This window comes from Hemitrygon akajei, chromosome 7, assembly GCF_048418815.1.
Source record: "Hemitrygon akajei chromosome 7, sHemAka1.3, whole genome shotgun sequence".
NCBI lineage: Eukaryota > Metazoa > Chordata > Chondrichthyes > Myliobatiformes > Dasyatidae > Hemitrygon > Hemitrygon akajei.
In genome coordinates this window covers 45,600,168-45,622,097 of record NC_133130.1, presented here as the reverse complement: position 1 = coordinate 45,622,097, position 21,930 = coordinate 45,600,168, and the positions used below count along the sequence as shown (strand labels likewise).

At 36.4% G+C, this 21,930-nt stretch overlaps 1 protein-coding gene across 9 annotated transcripts in view; it reads left to right on the top strand.

Annotated features, from left to right (window-relative positions):
* ubr2 (ubiquitin protein ligase E3 component n-recognin 2) overlaps nucleotides 1–21,930 on the top strand; it is a 229,502-nt gene that overhangs the window by 75,208 nt on the left and 132,364 nt on the right. For 5 of the 9 annotated variants that reach the window (XR_012099587.1, XM_073050723.1, XM_073050721.1 and 2 more), the window contains 3 exons: nucleotides 3,215–3,322; nucleotides 12,644–12,732; nucleotides 15,780–15,878. Coding sequence is in view for 8 of the 9 variants with exons in the window: in XM_073050723.1 (XP_072906824.1) it covers nucleotides 3,215–3,322; nucleotides 12,644–12,732; nucleotides 15,780–15,878 (296 nt within the window). In the remaining variant the exon portion in view is untranslated. Of the gene's footprint in view, nucleotides 1–3,214; nucleotides 3,323–12,643; nucleotides 12,733–15,610; nucleotides 15,710–15,779; nucleotides 15,879–16,194; nucleotides 21,914–21,930 lie in introns of those variants that run through there. The other 4 variants (XM_073050727.1, XM_073050725.1, XM_073050726.1 and 1 more) reach the window with 4 other exon arrangements.

Below are 21,930 nucleotides of genomic sequence, written 5' to 3'. Positions count from 1 at the left end.
ATAATCCTAAGAACTTGTACAGGTATATTAAGAGCAAAAGGATAGTAAGGGATAAAATTGTCCTCTTGAAGGTCAGAGTGGTTGACTATGTATGGAACCAAAAGAAATGGAGGAGATCTTACATTGTTTTTTTGCATCTGTATTTACTAAGGAAACTGGCAAGGAGTCTATGGAAATAAGGCAAACAAATAGTGAGGTCATGGAACCTATACAGATTAAAGAGGAGGAGGTGCTTGCTGTCTTGAGGCAAATCAGAGTCGATAAATCCCCAGGACCTGACAGAGTATTCCCGCGGACCTTGAAGGAGACTAGTGTTGAAATTGCAAGGGCCCTGGCAGATATATTTAAAATGTCGGTATCGACGGGTGAGATGCCGGAGGATTGGAGGATAGCTCATGTTGTTCCATTGTTTTAAAAAAGGCTCTAAAAATAATTGGGGAAATTATAGGCTGGTAAGTTTGACGTTGGTAGTAGTTAAATTATTGGAAGGACTACTAAGAGATAGGATCTATAAGTATTTGGATAGAAAGGGACTTATTAGGGAGAGTCAACATGGCTTTGTGCATTTAAAGAGCAAACATGAGGAAATCTGCAGATGCTGGAAATTCAAACAACACACGCAAGCACATCTTTCCCTCCCCCTCTCTTTCTGCTTTCCGCAGGGATTGTTCCCTACGCGACTCCCTTGTCCACTCGTACCCCCCAACCCTTCCCACAGATATCCCTCCTGGCACTTATCCTTGTAAGCAGAACAAGTGCTACACCTGCCCTTACACTTCCTCCCTCACCACCATTCAGGGCCCCAGACAGTCCTTCCAGGTGAGGCGACACTTCACCTGTGAGTCAGCTGGTGTGGTATACTGCGTCCGGTGCTCCCGGTGTGGCCTTTTATATATTGGTGAGACCCGACGCAGACTGGGAGACCGTTTCGCTGAACACCTACGCTCGGTCTGCCAGAGAAAGCAGGATCTCCCAGTGGCCACACATTTTCATTCCACGTCCCATTCCCATTCTGATATGTCTATCCATGGCTTCCTCTACTGTCAAAATGAATCCAAACTCAGGTTGGAGGAACAACACCTTATATACCGGCTGGGTAGCCTCCAACCTGATGCCATGACCATTGACTTCTCTAACATCCGTTAATGCCCCTCCTCCCCTTTTTACCCCATCCCTGACATATTTAGTTGTTTGCCTGTTCTCTATCTCCCTCTGGTGCTTCACCCCCACCTTTTTTCTCCCGAGGCCTCCTGTCCCATGATCCTTTCCCTTCTCCAGCTCTGTATCACTTTCGCCAATCACCTTTCCAGCTCTTAGCTTCATCCCACCCCCTCCCAGTCTTCTCCTATCATTTTGCATTTCCCCCTCCCCCACTACTTTCAAATCTCTTACTATCTTTCCTTTCGGTTAATCCTGACGAAGAGTCTCGGCCTGAAACATCGACAGCGCTTCTCCTTATAGATGCTGCCTGGCCTGCTGTGTTCCACCAGCATTTTGTGTATGTTGTATGGCTTTGTGCATGGTAGGTCATGTTTTACCAATCTATTAGAGTTTTTCAAGGAGGTTACCAGGAAAGTGGATGAAGGGAAGGTAGTGGATGTTGTCTGCATGGACTTCAGTAAGGCCTTTGACAAGGTCCCGCATGGGAAGTTACTTGGGAAGATTCAGTCGCTAGGTATACATGGTGAGGTAGTAAACTGGATGAGACATTGACTGGATAGGAGAAGTCAGAGAGTTGTAGTGGAGGATTGCTTCTTTGAGTGGAGGCCTGTGACTAGTGGTGTGCCATAGGGATCAGTGCTGGGTCCATTGTTATTTGTCATCTATATCAATGATCTGGATGATTATGTGGTAAATTGGATCAGCAAATTTGCTGATGATACAAAGATTGGAGGTGTAGTGGACAGTGAGGAAGGTTTTCAAAGCTTGCAGAGGAATTTGGACCAGCTGGAAAAATGGGCTGACAAATGGCAGATGGAGTTTAATGCAGACATGTGTGAGGTATTGCACTTTGGAAGGACAAACCAAGGTAGAACATACAAGGTAAATGGTAGGACATTGAAGAATGAGTAGAACAGAGGTATCTGAGAATACAGATACAATTTTTCCCTGAAAGTGGCATCACAGGCAGATAGGGTTATAAAGAGAGCTTTTGGCACATTGGCCTTTATAAATCAAAGTATTGAGTATAAGAGTTGGAATGTTACGATGAGGTTGTATAAGACATTAGTGAAGCAGTTTTGGTCACCTAATTACAGGAAGGGTATTAATAAGGTTGAAAGAGTGCAGAGAAGGTTTACAAGGATGTTGCTGGGTCTTGAGAAACTGAGTTACAGAGAAAAGTTGAATAGGTTAGGATTCTATTCCCTGGAGCGTAGAAAAATGAAGGGAGATATAATAGTGGTATATAAAATTATGATGGGTATAGATAGAGTGAATGTATGCAGGCTTTTTCCACTAAGGCTAGGAAAGAAAAAAAAAACAGAGGACATGGGTTAAGGGTGAAAAGGGAAAAGTTTAAAGGGAACATTAGGGGGAGCTTCTTCACACAGAGAGCAGTGGGAGTGTGGAATGAGCTGCCAGTTGTGAATGCGTGAAGAGGTGAATGCGGGCTCACTTTAACATTTAAGAAAAACTTGTACAGGTACCTGGATGAGAGGGATATGGTCTAGGTACAGGCCAGTGGGACTAGGCAGAAAAATGGTTTGGCACAGCCAAGAAGGGCCAAAAGGCCTGTTTCTGTGCCGTAGTGTTCTATAGTTCTATGGTTGTCCTTATTCTGTCGGATAAGGGGAGCTTTTAAAATTCTAGATGGACAATGTATGTTTAAAAAAATTTATTAAGAGGGTATGCCTATCCCACCAAGTTAACATTTTGGATAATGTGTAGAAATGCTGAATTGTGTATGCTTTAGTATTTTTTCCATTGGTCATGAAAGCTCTCAGAAGACCACTGTAAACTGTTAATCAATTGTTCATTTGTTTTATCCAAGCTATCAAGAAATTTAGTTTTGCATGTAACTTGTTTTTTTAAAATTTAAATTCATTAGTTTGAATTTATGCATTAAACTTGAATGGCAAAAATATTCAGAAGGGGAAATACTTTCAATGAATTTGTTGATTAATATATATTGATCTCTATCACAATAGATAGCACAGTGGCTTCTTTATAGAAATGGTTCACTTATTTAAAAAAGTATTACTGTCTAATGAAGGTGGATTAAGGCGAATATTGTGCCAAGTAGGACTACAGCAAAGACCAGACGATGATCACTCTTCTCTCATTGATAAATTGATGCTGTGTGACTCAAAACTATGGAAAGGTAATACCACTTACGTCATTAACAATTTTTTTCCCAATGCTAAATCAAGAAATATGGGGTTTGTCCAGGAAGATGGTTCTGAGTAAGATGACCATGACTTCTTGAATGGCAAACTGGTTTATTCCTTAATCATATGATGCTCCATTCCTGAAATTCTTATCAGATGCTTTTCAATGTAATGCGAGTTACTGAAAAACCTGAATTAATATGTGTTGCTGTATATGCCCACCAGGTCAAGCAGAATTTGCAGAAATAAAAACAGTTAACTTTGTTTCTCTGTTTTCTAATTAGTTTTATGTAGCAGAGAGGATTGAGGAGCATCTGTTGGGACATAGGAGGCATTTCAGGCTAAGATTACTATGGTGATAAGCTGCTGTTAAAGCCATTGGGTTAATAAATTAATGAGAGCAGTTGTACAGAAAACATAGGAACATATAGAAGTTGGGAAATGCAGGTCAGAGCTGTAAGAAATGTCCAGCAGCTCAAGCACTATAAGGAATGAGGCAAATGAAGCTAATATTGCAGATGGATAACTAACTGCAGAACATACAGACAGAAAACAAGCTACCTAATATTGTTACATTCAATATTGAGTAGCAAAGGCTGCAATGTGCCCAGGGGAAGATCCTAGTTTTCAGGATATACCCTTTCTGTGACATTAATGAAGCTTTGTTCATTATTAAATAAATCTGATGTGTGGTCTCATAGAGGTTCCGAAATATTTTGCTGAGTACTTTTTTGGAAATTCATTGCCTATACCATTCTAGCTGATTTGGTTCTGAAAGCAAAAGCTCCCATTGCAGCTTTTATTTTACCTTTTTTGCATTACCTCCATTCTTCTTAAAAATAATATTTAGAATCACTTATGTCTGCCCTATGAGCTTGGAATCTGTTGTTCCTCCACATCTTGTTGTATTCATTGTCTGATGACACTCTCCTCAAATCCTTTCTTTCAACTGCAGTGAATATACCCATTGTAAATATTTTGATTCCCTTTTCTCAGTTCCTGGTCCTTCATAAAGGTATTCTAGATTTGAATATTTTGTTTCCGGTGATGCCCACTATAAAGGTAGGGGTCTTTTATGCTGTTATGGCTTTTAAGCTGAATTTTTAAAAATAATGAATTACTCTTATAAATTGTCTTATATTACGGGCATTGGTCTAGGAAAGTGATATGTGGGTGGTCTTATCCATCTGCCCAATATTCTGTTACCTTTGACAAAAGGATTTTGTTCATCTTTTGCCTGTAAATTGGTAAATATCCGGTTGTAATATTTCCTCCCTTTTCATCACATTATTAGAATTCTATTATTGTCTATTTTATAAGGTATTTTTGGTCCTGTGAGTATTAAAATTATCTTTATTGCTTTATGTTTTCTGAACTTTGCCCTTTTCTAGACTTGTGTCTGTTCATTCTACTTCCTTGTTTGTAAGTTCAATGACTTTGTGACAGTCATTTTGTTATTTTTCTTGGAATCTTGATTCCGTCCTAAGTTTAGGTGCAACTATCTAGTAATATTGCTGTTTCCTTTCCCAATACTCTTGCTAATATATCAAAGTATTAAAATCACACAGTTACTTTTCCTGATGTGCTTATGCCAATTAGTGCACAGCTATGTAGTCAACTGGATCACCATTAATATCCTGTATTTTAATTTACTAAGATTGGTACTAAGATTTACTGTGATTGATTACAGCATAGATGACAATACCTTTTATAAAAATCCTTTCCAAATATTTCACAGTAGATATACAACTGTAAATTTCTCAAAGCAATGATATTCTCAGTTTTTATTGTATACAAGTTCCACGACCTCAAAGATATTTTTGTACTTAAATTAGATAATTGTTTATTTGTGGGATATCTAAGCCACGAATCCAGCAAGTTCTGCACTTAATTCCCATTTTGAATTAATTTGACCAATCTGAATCCTCAAAAGAAATCTTGTTGACCAATTCAGACTGTGGACATGATTCAAAAATCTGATGTTCATCTACTGAACCATGATCAAATGATTCTAATTAAAAATGTGTGTACATGAATGAAAGATGAGATTTTTCTTGTCAGTGAATCCTCAGCTGTTATTTGCAAACATTACATGACAAGTTTTATTCTTTACATATAGCTGAAGGTTGAAGTACAGTAAGAATTATGCTCTTAGAAGCTTAGCCCAGCAAAGACAGATTTCTCACTGAACATTATCTGTAGAAGATATGAAAAGAATGAATGTATTTTCAAAGTTCTAAGTAAAGTCATTATCAAAGTATATATGTCACCATTTGCAATCCTGTTTTCTTGTGGGCATACTCAATACATCCAAGAACCATAATAGAATCAATGAAAGACCGTACCCATTGATTCTATTTTTATCTGTAGGAGGTATGAAATGGGTGAATGGATCTAATTAATTCTCAGTGTTGGTATAAGGGGATGACACCAGCAAACAATGCTGCCATGGTGACATTCTCCAGATGGTCCACAAAACTGTTTCTTTTACTCCCTTTTTCTTTCTTTTTCTCTTTTTTCCTTTTTTTTCCTTTTGTTTATAAACAAGAAACCACAACTCCTCTTGACAAATCGTAAAGAAAAAAAATTAGAAATTTTATTAATAGAAAACGCTGTTAAACTAACCTAAAACAAGAAAAAAGAAAGATTGGGCAGTCCATTTGAGGATAAAATTAGAAAAAAGGAAGAAAGAAAACATCCTTCCAGTCATCTCCGAACCTTCGTGGATAAGGAAAATTTTTCCTTAAAAATTTTTTTTAAAAAAGAGAGAAAAATATTAAATCATACGAAAATATTGAATAACGGGTCACCAGACTTGCTCAAGGTTAAAAGATGTGTCAATTGTCCGGCTTCTAAATTTTCTCCAAGCTTAAACAGGACATAATGGAGGAGAGCCAGTTAAAAACAGTAGGTGGATTAGAATCTTTCCAGTATAGCAAGATAGCTGTCCTAGCCAGTAAAGTTGAAAAAGCTATCACATGTTGAGCGGAAGGAGAAACTCTTCCTGTTTCCTCTGGAATAATCCCAAAGATTGCCTTAAGTGAATTGGGTTGTAAATCCACACCTATAACTTTATCATATTATCATATTCTAAACACATCCCTCCAAAAATTCTTTAACTTTACACAGGACCAAAACATATAAGTTAGAGTAGCCACCTCAGCGTTGCATCTGTCACAGGTGGGGCTTATATTAGAAAAAATATGCGCTAATTTATGTTTAGACATATGGGCCCTGTGTACTATCTCAAACTGAATTAGGGAGTGATGTGCACAGATAGATGAATTATTAACTAGATAATAAATTTTACTCCATTGATCATCTGAAAGTAAATGTTGAAGTTCTATTTTCCAAGTACGTTTAACCTTATCATTATGCGTCATACATGCATTTATTAACTGTTTATATATAATAGCTATTAAACGTTTTTGAAATGGTTTAAGCTGAAAAATAGCATAAACCAAATTTGGTGAATAAGCCAATGGATAGTTAGGTAAAAAATCACGTAAAAAATTCCTAAATTGTAAATATCTAAAAAAAAATGTGTACTAGATATATCATATTTATCCATTAACTGCGAAAAAGACATTAAACAATCCTCTGAAAACAAATCTAAAGAAGTTTTTATTCCCTTAGTTTTCCATATTAAAAAGCCTTATCCAGAGTTGATGGTTTAAAGAAAAAGTTAGAATAGATATTACTAGAGAGTACAAAGTTATTTAATTCAAAATATCTACGAAACTGAAACTAAATTTTTGAAGTATGTTTAACAATAGGACTAAGACCTTGTCTACCTATCCTGAAGAACGAAAAAGGAAGAGGAGCTCCTAGTAAAGAAACTAAAGAAAACCTCCTTACCAAATTCTCCTCCAAATGTAACCATGAAGAGCAATCCTGGTTATCTATACCATGAATCCAAAAGCTGATAAAATGAATATTAATTGCCTAATAATAAAATCTAAAGTTTGGTAGCACTAGTCCAACATCTTTTTTTGATTTTTGCAATAAAAATTGATTCACTCTGGAGCTTTTATTATTCCAAATGTGAGACAAGATCATAGAATCTATTTTATCGAAAAATATTTTCGGAACAAAAGATGGAACTGCTTGAAATATATATAAAAAATTCGGTAAAATAACCATTTTTATAGCATTTATTCGACCAATTAATGACATCGACATAGGCGACCATTTAGAAAGCGCTTGTTGAGTATATTCAATTAGAGGGGAAAAGTTATACTTACATAGGTCTTTAAAATTTTTAGTAATTTTAATACCAAGGTAAGTAAAGTAGTTTTTAGCAATATTTAAAGGTATTTGATCATAATAATCAGACTAATTATTAATAGGAAATAGTTCACTTTTATGTAAGTTGAGTTTATATCCAGAGAAAATACTAAATTCCGTAAATATAGATAAGATAAAAGGGATAGATTTCCTAGGGTCTGAAATGTAAACTAATAAATCATCCGCATATAACGAAACCTTATGTAATTTATCCCCTCTCTTAATACCCTGCACAGAATTAGAATCCCTAAGAGTGATAGCAAGTGGTTCTAGAACCAAATTAAATAATAAACGACTGAGAGGACAACCCTGACGAGTTCCTCTATATAATCTAAAATAAGGAGACTTTTGACTATTAGTTATAATTGCAGCCACCGGGGCTTGATAAATCAGTTTAATCCAGGAAATAAATCCCAGACCGAAATTAAACCTCTTCAAAGCCTGAAACAGATAAGGCCACTCCACCCTATCAAAAGCTTTCTCTGCATCTAGAGACACAATACATTCAGATTCTTTAACTGAGGGGGAATAAATTATATTTAACAGTCTTCGAATATTAAAATGTGAGCACCTGTTTTTAATAAATCCAGTTTGATCATTTGAGATAACAGTAGGCAAAATATTCTCAAGTCTATTGGGTAAAATCTTAGAATTTAAAAATCTACATTCAGTAAAAAGATAGGTCTATAGGATGCACATTCTGATAAATCTTTTCCTTTTTTAGGAATCAATGAAATTAATGCCTCATTAAAAAGTTTTCGGAAGTTTCCCAGAGGGTATAGAATCTGTAAGATTTTGATGAAGATGTGGTATAAGCATTTCATGGAAAGTCTTGTAAAATTCCACTGTATAACCATCATCTGGTCCTGGAGCTTTCCCTAATTGCATAGAGGATATAGCTTTAGCTATCTCGTCTTGTTTAATAGGTGTATCTATGTTGAAATTTTGGGTATATTTAATTTTTGCAAAAATTTATTCATAATAATAGTATTGTCAGAGGATTTAGATTTATAAAGATTAGAGTAGAAATCCATAAATATCTTATTAATTTCATAAGGATCTAAGGTTTCAGTTCTATCTCGTCTAAGAATTTTAAAAATCTGTCTTCTAACCATACCAGCCTTTAACTGAACAGCCAAAAGTTTACCTGACTTATCTCCATGTATATAAAATAGACTTTTAGGTTAAGAATTTGCTGTTCGATGGGAAAGGTCAGAAGCAAATCATGTTGTGATTGAAGTTCGACCCTTTCTTTATATAGGTCTGCAGTAGATTTTACTGAATACGCTTTATCTATCTCTCTAATTTTATTAGTAAGCACTGACAGTTCCGCTTTAGTTTTCTTTCTTAAAGCTGATGAGTATGAAATTATCTGTCCCCTAAGAAAAGATTTCATCATGTCCCATATAACCAAGTTTGACATTCCTTCAGTTGTATTAAATTCAAAACATATGGAAATTTGTTCCTTAATAAAACTAACAAAAGCTGGATCCTGTAACAATACGGGATTCAATCTCCACTGTGAAATTTTCAAAAAGCTATCAGAAAGCTTCAGGGTTAATTTCAAAGGCACGTGATCCGACAATGCAATGATGTCATATGCACACTCAACAACGGAGTGTAACAAACATGTGACTAGGAAAAAAGTAATCAATTCTAGAGTATTTATGATGAACTTGTGAAAAAAAAGAAAAATCTTTGTCGTTAGGTGTTAATATCTCCAGATATCGACCAGGCCATATTCTAGTAGAAAATAATTAATACAAGCCGCCGCTTTATTAGGAAGCGACAGATTGGTTGATGACCTGTCAATCGCCAGGTTCAGACAACAATTAAAGTCACCGCCCATGATCAATTTATATTAATACAAATTCGGTAGCTCAGAAAAAAGCTTCTTAAAAAATTCAGGACTATCTACATTAGGTGCGTATATACACACACCAAAGCTACCTTCTGATCGCATAATAAACCAGTAACAATTAAATATCTTCCAATCGAATCAGTAATAGTATTAAAATGTACAAAAGGCATTTTGGAGTTAACAAAAATAGATACCCCTCTAACTTTATTAGTCGATAAAGAATAAAATAAAGGACTTTTCCAAAATTTGAAAAAACGGTCCTCATCCTGTCTCCCTATATGATTTTCTTGCGCAAAAATAATATCTGCATTAAGTATTTTTAATTTCTTAAAAATCTTTTTATGCTTAATAGGATGATTCACACCGTTCAGATTCCAAGAGATTATATTAATTTTATTAACATCCATGTTTAAAATTTAATATTTTATTAAGAAAACTATTGCACAAGCGCAGATTAATCCAAAAGGTACGGATATGACTAGAAGGAATGACGTATCTGCGAGAAAAAATGTTCATCAAAAGAACCGCCCAATTAAGAAAGAAAACCTATTCTAATAGCCCCCCCCCCCCCCCCCCCCCCCGCCAACAAAGCCAGAAAAACAGCAACAAATAGACTGGTCGCATGCTAACCTAGTGACCCTTGACCCTATCCTCCCATTTTGCAGCTACGTATATTAAAATTAAAATATTAATCCCATCCAATTTAGCCATAATAAAAGGGACAAACAAATTTCAAATACTGCAATGTTATGTCTAACAGTAATAAAAACATAACTGGCGACGGCCATCCTAAATTCATCTGAAGTATGTTAATCACCTATTCAAAGAAAAGTAAATCCAAGCAAATAATATTACAACTGAAGTTCTTTCTTTCAAAAAGAAAAAAAATAAGTGTGTGTGTACACGTACGTACACACACACACACACACACACACACCCCCCCCCACCCTAAATATTAATGTTAAAACAAACAAAAAAATAAAAAGAGTAGTTCACAGCAGGTCCTATACGGACCCCTATAGTATAATACTGTAAGAGTTCCCTACAAAACAATTATCAGTATATACTAATTATTAATGAGTAAAACAAAATTAATTAGCCACATTCCATACCAGAGATTCAATAAACATAGAATAAACTTTACTCAGGGCATCTATAAACGTCTCGTACATCAGAATTACCTATTCAGCAATCGGCTTAACTTTAAGATTTTTAATGTGCTCCCATCCCTCCTGGGGGGAGTAGATTCTCTGTGACTGAAACCCTTCAGGAAATATTATCAGCCGCGCTGGATGCCGAAGAGATGGATGTAAATTTAGTTTATACATCTCGCTCATGACTTCTCGGTATTTCCTTCTTTCGGCAAAAATCTCAGGAGGCAAATCTTCGACTATACGAATCTCTGTTGATTTGAAGATTATCTTTCGCTTTCTTCTGGCCTCTCGAAGTATGGCTTCTTTGGTTGTATAATAATGCAAACAAAGTACGATTGGCCGAGGATGCAATTCAGATAAACGCCGAAATCTTGGAACTCTGTGGACTCTATCGAGTAAAGGGCTAGCTTCCAAGGTCTCACTAAAAAGTGCATACAGCATCTCTGAGAAGAACTTTAACAGATCGCCAGCTTCAGTATTTTCAGGCAATCCTAGTATACGCAAATTCCTCTGACATGCTCTACTATCTAAATCAATCATTTTTTTCTTTGTTTTAGATAGTTCCGAGGTAATTTCATTAATTTTCTTTTCCATTGAAGACATCTTCACTTCTTGTTCTTTAATAGTTTGCCTGAATTGTTCATGTTCATTCTCAATTCGATTTGTGGTCTGCTTAAGTGTCTGAAATTGAAAGTCCAAATTCTTCAGAGTTTTTTTTTTACATTAAAGATAGATTTTTCAAGCTTCCGTTTGGTATCCGTCAGCTTATCAATTATTGAGGGATCCAAATTCAAACTTCATATCTTGTATTGAAGAAAATATTCCTGCTGAAGTAACAGGTTCCTCCAATTCCTTTATTTGTTCAGTTTGCTCCGTTTCAGGAAAAGTCTTGCAGCTTCTCAATTCGATACCAGATCGACTTCCGGCCATCGTAATTAAATCGTAAATCCTTCAGTAGAAGTAATAAATGATCAAACTTAAAAGAAATCTGTCAGTGGGATGTAAAATATAAAGAAAAGTGGAGCCACTATAAAACGCGCCTTACTCCATGTGCTGCAAAATGGCTGTCCCCCTTTTCATTTAAATGTGGGTCTAGTACTGTTGGAGCCTATGATCTACAGCTTGATGGTGTGTTTTCGGGCTGACTTGAGCAATCTGGTGCTTTGCTGAATCCAAGAAGGTTCTGAGAGGCGAGTGGCCTTGAGGTCAAGAAGCTTGGAGACAGTGCGCTAGCCCATGATCGACATTAGATCTCACCGATTATAAAGTGTCATGAAAGATTGAAAACATCGAGGCGAGAGCAGAAGGCGAGTGAGTGTTCAGCGCCATTACCAGTCTATCACTGGCTTCTGTCAGACTGTCTCTCTCCCCATCTCGCTAGCTGCTCCTGGGGGCAGGCGTCTGCTTTCAAATGGTCTCTATCTCACTCAGTGCTGTCAGAGGATGGTACTCAAGTTCTGGTCTGCAGTTTGTAGATTGGCTTGTAGTTCCTGTTGCTCCTTTTTCTGTTGCTGTTTTGACTGACTTTGAATCAGGGCTACCTACAGATAATGAACACTGGGCTGAACTGAATATGTACTCTTTCAATTTTATATTTTATTTTCTGTGTTTTTGCTCATTCTTTCTTGTTGCCATTTGTGCAATTTGTTTTTTCAGTGGGTGGGGGTTGATGTTTGCAAGATGTTTTTTGGGTGAGGGAAGGGTTGATGTTTTTGTTGCTGTTTGCATGTGGGTGAGGGAGGTTGATACTATTTTTCTTTGTATGGGTTTCATGATTTTCTTTGTTTTGTAGCTGTCTGTGGAGAAGATGAATCTCAGGATTGTGTACTGCATACATACATACTTTGATAATGTACTTTGAGTTCTTTGAAGTTACATCAGAGTAACTTTGGTCAAAGGAGTTGTAATCATGTGTCTGCTATTTTGGGTGAAGACATTTCCCTGCTTTTATTCTGTTTCACCTTTTCCTCTGGATGCTTGTTCCTTAATAATTAATTAATTTTATTCAACAGGAGCACGAAATATTTATCACCAGTTATTTATGAGCAGTCTTCTGATGGATCTGAAGTACAAGAAGCTATTTGCAGTTCGATTTGCAAAAGTAAGTGAAATATGGAATAATCTTAAATATTGACAAGTTACCCATTTTCATTTGTTCTCTGACAAGGCTGAGTTGTTTCCTATTTGAAAATTTAGTTCAGTTGCATGAAAAAGTATGAACTCTTTGCAGGTTTTCTTCATTAATTACTCAAAATGAAGTCTGATCTTCATCTAAGTCATAATAATAGACAAACACAATCTGTCTAAACTAATGACACGTAAACAATTGCACTTTTCATGTCTTTTTTGAACACACTTAATCATTCACAGTCCAGCTGGAAAAAGTATATGAGTCCTTCTATGTAATAGCTGGTAGAACCTCCTTTAGCAATAGTAACCAGTCATTTCTTGTAGCTGCTGATCAGACTTGCACAACGGCCAGGAGGAATTTTAGACCATTCCTCTATACAAAGCTGTTTCAGTTCATCAAAATTACTGGGATAGCTTGCATGAACAGCCCTCTTCAGGTCATGCCACAGCACCTCCATTATGATATGGTCAGGGCTCCAACTTGGCTATCCCAAAATGCAAATTTTCTTCTTTTTAAACCATTTTGTTGTTGAATTACTCTTTATGTTTCAGATTATTGTCTTGTTCCGTCATCCAGCTTCTATTAAGCTTCAGGCCACTACCCTAACGTTCTCCTGTAAAATGTCTTGATACAGTTTTTAATTTATTGTTCCTTCAAGCTGTCCAGACTCTGAGGCAGCAAAGTAGCCCCAAACCATGACGCTCCTTCCACCATGCTTCATTCAGAGTTGGGATGAGGTTTTGGTGTTGGTGTGCAGTGCCCTTTTTTCCAAGCATAGTGATATGCATTTCTGCCAGAATGTTCAACTTTTGTCTCATCTGTCCACAGAACATTGTCTCAGAAGCATTGTGAAATATCCAGGTGGTCTTTTGCAAACTTGATACATGCAGCAGTGTTATTCTTGGAGAGTTGTGGTTTCATCTGTCCACAGAACATTGTCCCAGAAGCATTGTGAAATATCCAGGTGGTCTTTTGCAAACTTGACACATGCAGCAATGTTATTCTTAGAGAGTTGTGGTTTCCTCCGTGGTATCCTTCCATAAGTACCATTGTTGTTCAGTATTTTTCTTATAGTGGACACATGAACAGAGATTTTAACAAGTTCTAGAAATTTCTGCAGGACTTTTGCTGTTGCTCTTGGGTTCTTTTTCACTTTCAACATTGGTGAAAGTGAACAAGAACTTGGTGTGATCTGTGCAGGGCAAACCATTCTTACGGAGAGTAGTATACTGGATTTCCTCCATTTGTAGACATTTTCTCCTGTGGAATAATGAACACTCCACTCTTTAGAAATGCTTTTGTAGTTTTTTCCAGCTTCATCACTTCAATTTTTCTTCTGTGGTCCCTGAACATTGTTTTGATCGAGGCATGGTGCACATAACCAGATCTTTCTTGAGAAAAGCAGGCTCTGTCAATAACCTGACTTTGTGTTTTTTATAGGGCAGGGTGCCTTTATAACCCACACCTTCAATCTCATCTCAATGATTGGAACATCTGACTCCAAATAGCTTTTGTAGAAGGCATTACCCCGGAGGGTTCACCATACTTCTTTGAACCTAGATTGTGATTGTTTAAATGGTGTATTCAGTATTGATGAGAAGAAGTACAATAGTTTGTGTTATTAGGCCAATTGTGTCTAATGCAGAAAATCAAGTAATTGCAAAGGGCTCATAAACTTTTTCTTGCAACTATATGTCGTACAGTATTCGTAATGTGAATTATTTGCATGATCCCTTCGCTCTGAAATTACAGACATTTTAAGGAATGTAGTAAGAAAAATATGTTGCTTTGTTATTTACTCTACATGTTATTCCACCTGAAGATTAGTTTCGTATGATGCATAGAAGCTGATGGTTAAAATGTGTTTATTGTGAATTGCTGATTTAGAACTTGCATTTTAACAGCCTCATTTGCTTTATGGTTATTAAACTTGATTACAGTTTTATATGGAATTGATTTGAGAAAACATTGATGTAGTTTGCTTTTGACTTGTATTTAGAAATATCTCAGAATTAATCTGTAGAAAAACTACATGTTGCAGTGGTTTAAAACCCTGCTTAGTGATCTTTAGAATTTAAGATTGATAGTAGACAGTAAGACTGAGTGAAATAATTGTTATACTCAAATTTGCAGTCTCATTAATTCTCGGCTTTGTAGAGCAAAGTTTGATCATTATCATCTACAATTACAAATACGCTTTGACGTCACTAGATCGTTGTTATATGGAAATATGCTGGGTAAGGAGTAAAGGACCTCATTTGTTGTGGTACACACAGTTAGGCTTGTGTGACGTAATATGTGATTTGATTTTTGGGTCATACTCATTTAAATGTGGCTTTCCTGCAGATACTCTTAGCTGGGTCAGCAGGTTTAATTGAAGATTTTTTTAACATTAAAGGAGATTGGCAAGAAGGAGGTGGTTTTAAAAATGACAAAGATATCATCCAGCCCTGATGATTTGCAAAAGCCCTGATGAACATGCAAAATTTGTCTTGTGCCTTCAAACCCATCCAGTACTGTAACGTGTATCCTAGATGGCTATACATTAAATTGATATTTTAAAGTTGAAATTGAGACATTTGAAAAAGAGTACCCATAACATTAAAACACTGTGTGAAATTAATACAAGGAACTATTTTTTCAAGTTTACCATGTTTGACCTTTCACTGAAATTTGTTCCTGATTATACTGCATTGAAATTTTATTTCAACCAGTTCTAATTAAATCTGTAAATGTTTGTCATCCACACCTTTTGCCATTTGAATCTTAATAAATAGAAATGAAATCAGCATTTAATTTAGAGGCCAGTTTGGACGTGACCTGGACGTGAATTTATCTTGTTGTTTAGAATTACCAACAGTTGCAGAGAGATTTTATGGAAGATGATCATGAGCGGGTAATGTCAGTGACCGCTCTGTCTGTCCAGCTCTTCACTGTCCCAACATTGGTGAGTACCATGTATTTTCATTCGACTCATTTTTGTCCCCCTCCTTGCCTCTTCTCTGCCTTTTCATTAGAACTATGAGAGGTTGCAGACTGACTATGTGAATGATGACCACGAGAGAGAGTTCTCGGTTACCGATCTTTCAGTTCAAATTTTCACAGTGCCTTCTTTGGTAAGTAATAATTCCAGTTTGATTAAGCAAATAAAGATGTATTTGTGGCTCTTTGTACGTAAAACTTTGTTTATGTTGGTGCTTGTCGTTTATGTTCTGACTTTATAGATCAGAATATTTATTTTTTACTGTTCTACCGTTTGATGTGGCAGATTAGCCAGGAAACTGCAGCTTGAAGGGTTTGATGGGTGGAAGCGGATGATGATGGATGGAAAGTGATGAGGATATCTTGATAGTTATGCATGGCGATCTACATGTTGAGTTTTTGAGTGAGGAGAGGATCAATGTCATTTATTATACAACTTCACTTTTCTAGTCATTGTGTTCGCACCTCTTTTTTAAAAAAAACAAGGAGTAGTAGGTGTCAAGCCGTCACTTGCATTTCAATACCTCAAGAAGAAGAAATGTGGAAAAGAAAACAAGTTGTCTTGTATGTTGTTCACTTAATATAGCTACAACAAACTCTTGTCAGATTTTGCCAAACTCTGGTAAGATTTACAACCGCCTTCCTCTGTGAAATATTAAAGGACTTTTTTAATATTGGAGACACTTTCACAATGCAGTGTTTTGAAGCATGTATGCTATTTCTAAACCAAGTGCAATGCATCAGTACACTGAGGGCTGGACAACAATGTCTTAATGAACAGGAGCTTGGTATTGATTTACCATGGACTAAATAGTAATTGTTATGTTGTGGAATGTTTTATAATTATTGATCCTTTGTAATGTCAGGCTCAACTATAAATGTAACAGAGTGCACAGAATGAGAAAGATCCATCAGTACACTCATTTTCTGACAGCTTTTTATTCTTCTCAACCCATCTGTTTTCTTGAGGATGTTTGTGTAAGCTTGTTGTTTTATTCTTCAGCGGTGTCTTGTGCTTTTCTTGAAATGTACTTTGTGCATTATTTATCCATGACTATTTTGCATATGGCGGGAGGAGAAAATGCATTCTTTTTGTAGATCCACAGAAGATTTGAAAATCAGTGAATCAGAATTGTTGAAGAAGATGATTTAGGAAGTCTGAATGCTGCAGCAGGTGGATTACTTGACCTTTCTCAGCTGGATGTTGTAGCGGTGGGTTAATTGTACTATGTACACTGGAATATTGAAACAGGCAAATCAATGTTGCCTGTGAGTGTACTTTATAAATAAAGTTGACCAAGATTTAAAAAAAACTGTCTCACCGCACAAAACTGCCTTGTTATGGATTTAGTTCTGTATCTTCTTAATGGCAATGATGTGGGAAGTGGAAGAATATTCAGTAATGTGATAAAGAATCCTCTGCAATAGGAATAACAAATTGCAAATAATTGGCATCTTGCACTTTTATCTCTGATTTCTTGATCGCATATCTTTTGAAAATATGCTTTTGCCAAAGGTAGACTGTGCATCGGATCCCCTGATTTATTGCTGCCTTTTTACCTTGTAAGGTTGTAATGTATTGATGGTACCTTGACAATACTGAAAATTTTTAGTGAGATTAACTTGCGTTTCCTTTCAAAAAATATATTTTATACTCAAGGCTTTTATAGTCTCCTTGCTTGTAACAACCAGAATCACTGAAGAGAACAACAGGGCAATATGTAAAGTTGCTTCCATTGGGATGGTCATCCAGAAATTCTCAGCAGTCCATATTTTAGAACTTTGCAATTATTTTGTGAATTTGGCTGTTTGACAAAATAGGGATGAAAGCATGGAAAGTTAACAGTATTATAGCTGAATATTGACTTGTAAAGGCAGTGTCATTGCCAGGCTATTTAAGTATTTTATTTATCAAAAACTTCAATTGGGAATTTTTTAAAAAACTGAAAAACATAATACATTAATAATGGTGAACACCTTACTCTTATCATCAATGTATATTTAAAATGGAGCTTTTTTCTAATTCGATCATGTTTTGATTTGCTGCATAAAATTACCATGATTCAGAATGTTAAGTTGTTGCATAGTGCCAGGGTTTGGTGCAGCGTTGCTCTTATGTGGGTGGTCTACACTGAGGCTACTTCCAAGAAATGGTTTACAAGCCTTTGGCTTCTGGTGTTGCTTGGACTTTGCCTTTGACATACAGAGATACTTAAGAATTATTGCAAATCATTGAGCAGGGCGTGAAAAACTAAAGGCAGAATCAATTTAATATGAATGCAAGCTCAATTACTTTAAATAGAAATTGTTGCCCTCCCAATGAGTCTTCTCCATATCCAACTATAAATTTGGATGTTTCTGCACCAAATATTCTACCTGAGAGCAAGCAGAATTGTTTGTGTAATTTGGCTGCGAAGCTTCTGGAAAAATGGGAAGATACCGTTGGTACGTGTGCTGAGAAATAGTAGCTCTGTAGAACATTGGGTGCTTCCGCATAAGTACTGGCCCAGTGCAGTATTTTCACTTGAAGTTGAAAGTCTGCAAATTGTTTCAATATAAAAATTATTTTGCTCATCTGTGCATTTGTAGAAAAGATTGGAAAAGGATTGTATGAATGCAAACACCGACACTGATGTTTTGATGTGATGTTTTGTTACGTTTTTTGTGTGATTTAAATTCTTAAGTGCAAATCTGCACAGGAAGGCACCAGTCGTATTTTCAGTTAGCTAGGAGATATGTGAATGTGACCTGGATCCAGATCATGTCTATATTTGGACGATTCCCCTGTGTTTATTTGTCAATTTCTGACATTGTGACACCTTTATGCAAGTTTCAAGTCAGACACAAGATGGAATACACTTCAGTTTTATGAATGATTGCAATTCCAACAATGCCCAAGAAAGCAACCTTGATTGACTACTTTAGTAGTTCACTACTTTAAACATTTATTCCCACTGTTGCAATGTAGCTGCAGTGTGTTTGCCTGCTGCAAAATTCACTTCACTTGCTTACTCAAGTTATTCCAACATTACAGCCCAACAAAGGGCTGTTGTTACATAGGGTTGCCATCAACTGCAAATTCCTTCCAAGATTGCATAATTTCCTAACTTAAGGGATATATCCATCTATTATTGCCACTGTCCAAATCCTTGAAGAACTGCAAAAGTTGAAAATGTGACATGCTGTCACCTTCCCAGATAATAAATACAGACTTTGCCAACGAAGCTCATGTCCTGAAAAATAAATTATCTGTGGAAGAAAGAACAGAATTGGCTTTTAATTTTTTCTGATATTTATTCAAAACTGCTTATGAAAGATAATCTTTTCTCAGATGCTGCCTGACCCTGCTGAGTAGATCTCTGGATTATTCACTTTACTTGGAGTAATGATATGAGTGGGCATACTTGGCTTGTGCAATTCTGGTAAAGCAGTTTACTTGCTGTGGACCTTAATCTCAAATCTTTGAGGGTATTCTTCTACTTGACTTAGGGTTAGGTGGTTTCTACTGATGTCAGAAAGCTCTTGAAGTCAAGAGCACTATACAAGGCAGAATCATCTTCAATTTCTAAACCAATGTCCTTCCTTCCATGCACAATGTCCATTCCGTTCAATTAAAATAGTTCAGGCCTGCATTCAAGATTAGGATAATGTTCCAGTATGATTTGATAAGTGGTAATTAACATTCATGTAACTAGAGTGTGAACAGGTGACCATCCCTAGCAATGCTCAGTCCTGCAACACAGGGACAAGTCCTTTGCCTCATCAAGCCTTGTCAAACACCTTGTTGCACTAATTCCAGTTATTATGCTCCCCACCTGTAAAGAGTTGAACCATCTATCTTTTGATTTTCAGTGGCAATAATGTGGTCAAATTCACCACCATCAATATCCTGGTATTCATCATTGACTGGAAGCTCAACTGTACCAACTATGTAAAACAGACACTATTGAAGAAAGTTGAAATCTGGTTATCTTATTAAGAGTGACTTGCCTCCAGGCATCCCAAAGCTTTTTCACCATTTTATAAGTTATGAATCTGGAATGCAATGGAATGTTTTCCACTTGCTTGGATTAGTGCTGCTTCAATAATGCTCAAGGAGTTGAAACCAATTCAGACAAAACACCAGCCATCTTGCATGTTATTTTTCACCACCACCAGCATTGTGTATCATCTACAAAATGCACTACAGTTACTCACTGGACAATTTAAATAGGTCACCAAAGCTGTGTCCTCTGTCAACAAATATGAAAAAAGATTTTGTCATAAAGCAATATCACCTTCACGTTCTCTGTGTTGCACAACATCTGACTTGGTAAAATATATCTACTTCTTAATCACTTTTGGGTCTAAGTCCTGGAACTACTTCCCCGACTGCATTGTAGGAGTGCTTTCATCAAAAAGCTGTAGCAATTCATAACCTGGCATAGCACTGCAGCTTGGCAGTTAGGACTTTGCAGTAACTGTTGGTCATGTCAACAATGCCCTCGTCCTCAAAAAGGAATTCCTGGGTGTCAAGGTCTGTGAAGATCTAACCTGCTCCCAACATATCGATGTAGCCATAAAGAAGGCAAGGTAGTGGGTGTACTTTATTAGGAGTTTGAAGAGATTTGGTATGTCACCAAATACACTGAAAAACTTACGTAGTTGTTCTGTGGAGAGCATTCTGACAGGCTGCATCACTACCTGGTATGGAGGGGCTACTGCACAGGACCGAAAGAAGCTACAGAAGGTTGTGAATCTAGTCAGCTCCATCTTGGGCACTAGCCTACAAAGTACCCAGGACATCTTTAGGGAGCGGTGTCTCAGAAAGGCAGCGTCCATTATTAAGAACCTCCAGCACCAAGGGCATGCCCTTTTCTCACTGTTGCCATCAGGTAGGAGGTACAGAAGCCTGAAGGCACGCGCTCAGCCATCTGGTTCCTAAATGGACATTGAAGCTTTGGACACTATCTTGCTTTTTAAAATATACAATATTTCTGTTTTTGCACGTTTATTTTAATCTGTTCAATATATGAAATTGATTTACGTGTATTTATTATTATTTTAAAATGTTATTTATTATTATTATTCATTTTTCTCTGCTAGATTATGTATTGCATTGAACTGCTGCTGCTAAGTTAACAAACTTCACGCCACATACCAGTGATAATAAACCTGATTCTGATTCTGAATTTAAAATGATGAGAGCTGTAGATGCTAATCTGATATTTATTTTTAAATGTTTGTTTACATATATACAAAGAACTTCTATTTTTGAGTAAATTACTTTGTAATAATTTGGGCAATTTGGAAAATTGAGAATTTTATTGCTACATTTTTATGCCCAGGTTTGTATTTTCATTACAGTTACTTAAATAACTGAATTGCTCGTTTTGGCCATCAACAGAGTTTCTTTAAAATTTGGAGCAACACTCCCAAAATGCTGGAGGAACTAGGCAGGTCAGGTATCACCCATGCATTAGGGAAATGAGTGTAAAGAAATTCTGGCTTCTGCCCTCTTTCTTTCCACTTCTCATGAAGGGTGTTGACCCAAAACTTCGACTGTTCATTTCCCCACATAGATACTACCTGGTCTAAGTTCTTCCAGATTTTGAGATTTGCTTCAGATTTCTAGCACGTGCACTCTCTTGTGTCTGAATATTTTCTTCCAACTTGTAATTTCTTTGATCCTTAATTTTGAATTATCATTTTTAAATTTCCAAAAATGTTTCACTGTAGTGACATAAGTTAGGATGAACTTCCAGTTATGAAATGCCCAAAATCAGCAGTAGATGCCCTGAAGTGAAATGTGTGTTTAGGTTTGTGTGGTGTGATGGGAGGCCTTTGTCTTGCATCCTGCTTTCTCAATGATTCTCAATAATGTCACGTAATTGAGATTGTTTCTAAATCTTAACCATTTAAATCAATGCACAACAAATCTTCGAATTCATCATACCCTAAGTGTTGTTCTTTCCTCAGCATTTACCCTAAGCATTTCGTTTCTTTGGATTGAGGGATCTGAAATTATCATTCTTTTAAACAGTGTATTGGAGTAAGTAGAAACTGAAAAAGTCTTGATTTACCACAGCATTTCCATTTCACGTCACATTTTGATGTAGAAGTTCCTCTAGCTTGCTCTGCTTTTGTCGTGGTTTATCATTGCTATTATAAAACTTTACCATTATAAATAATAAGTCTGTTGCATTT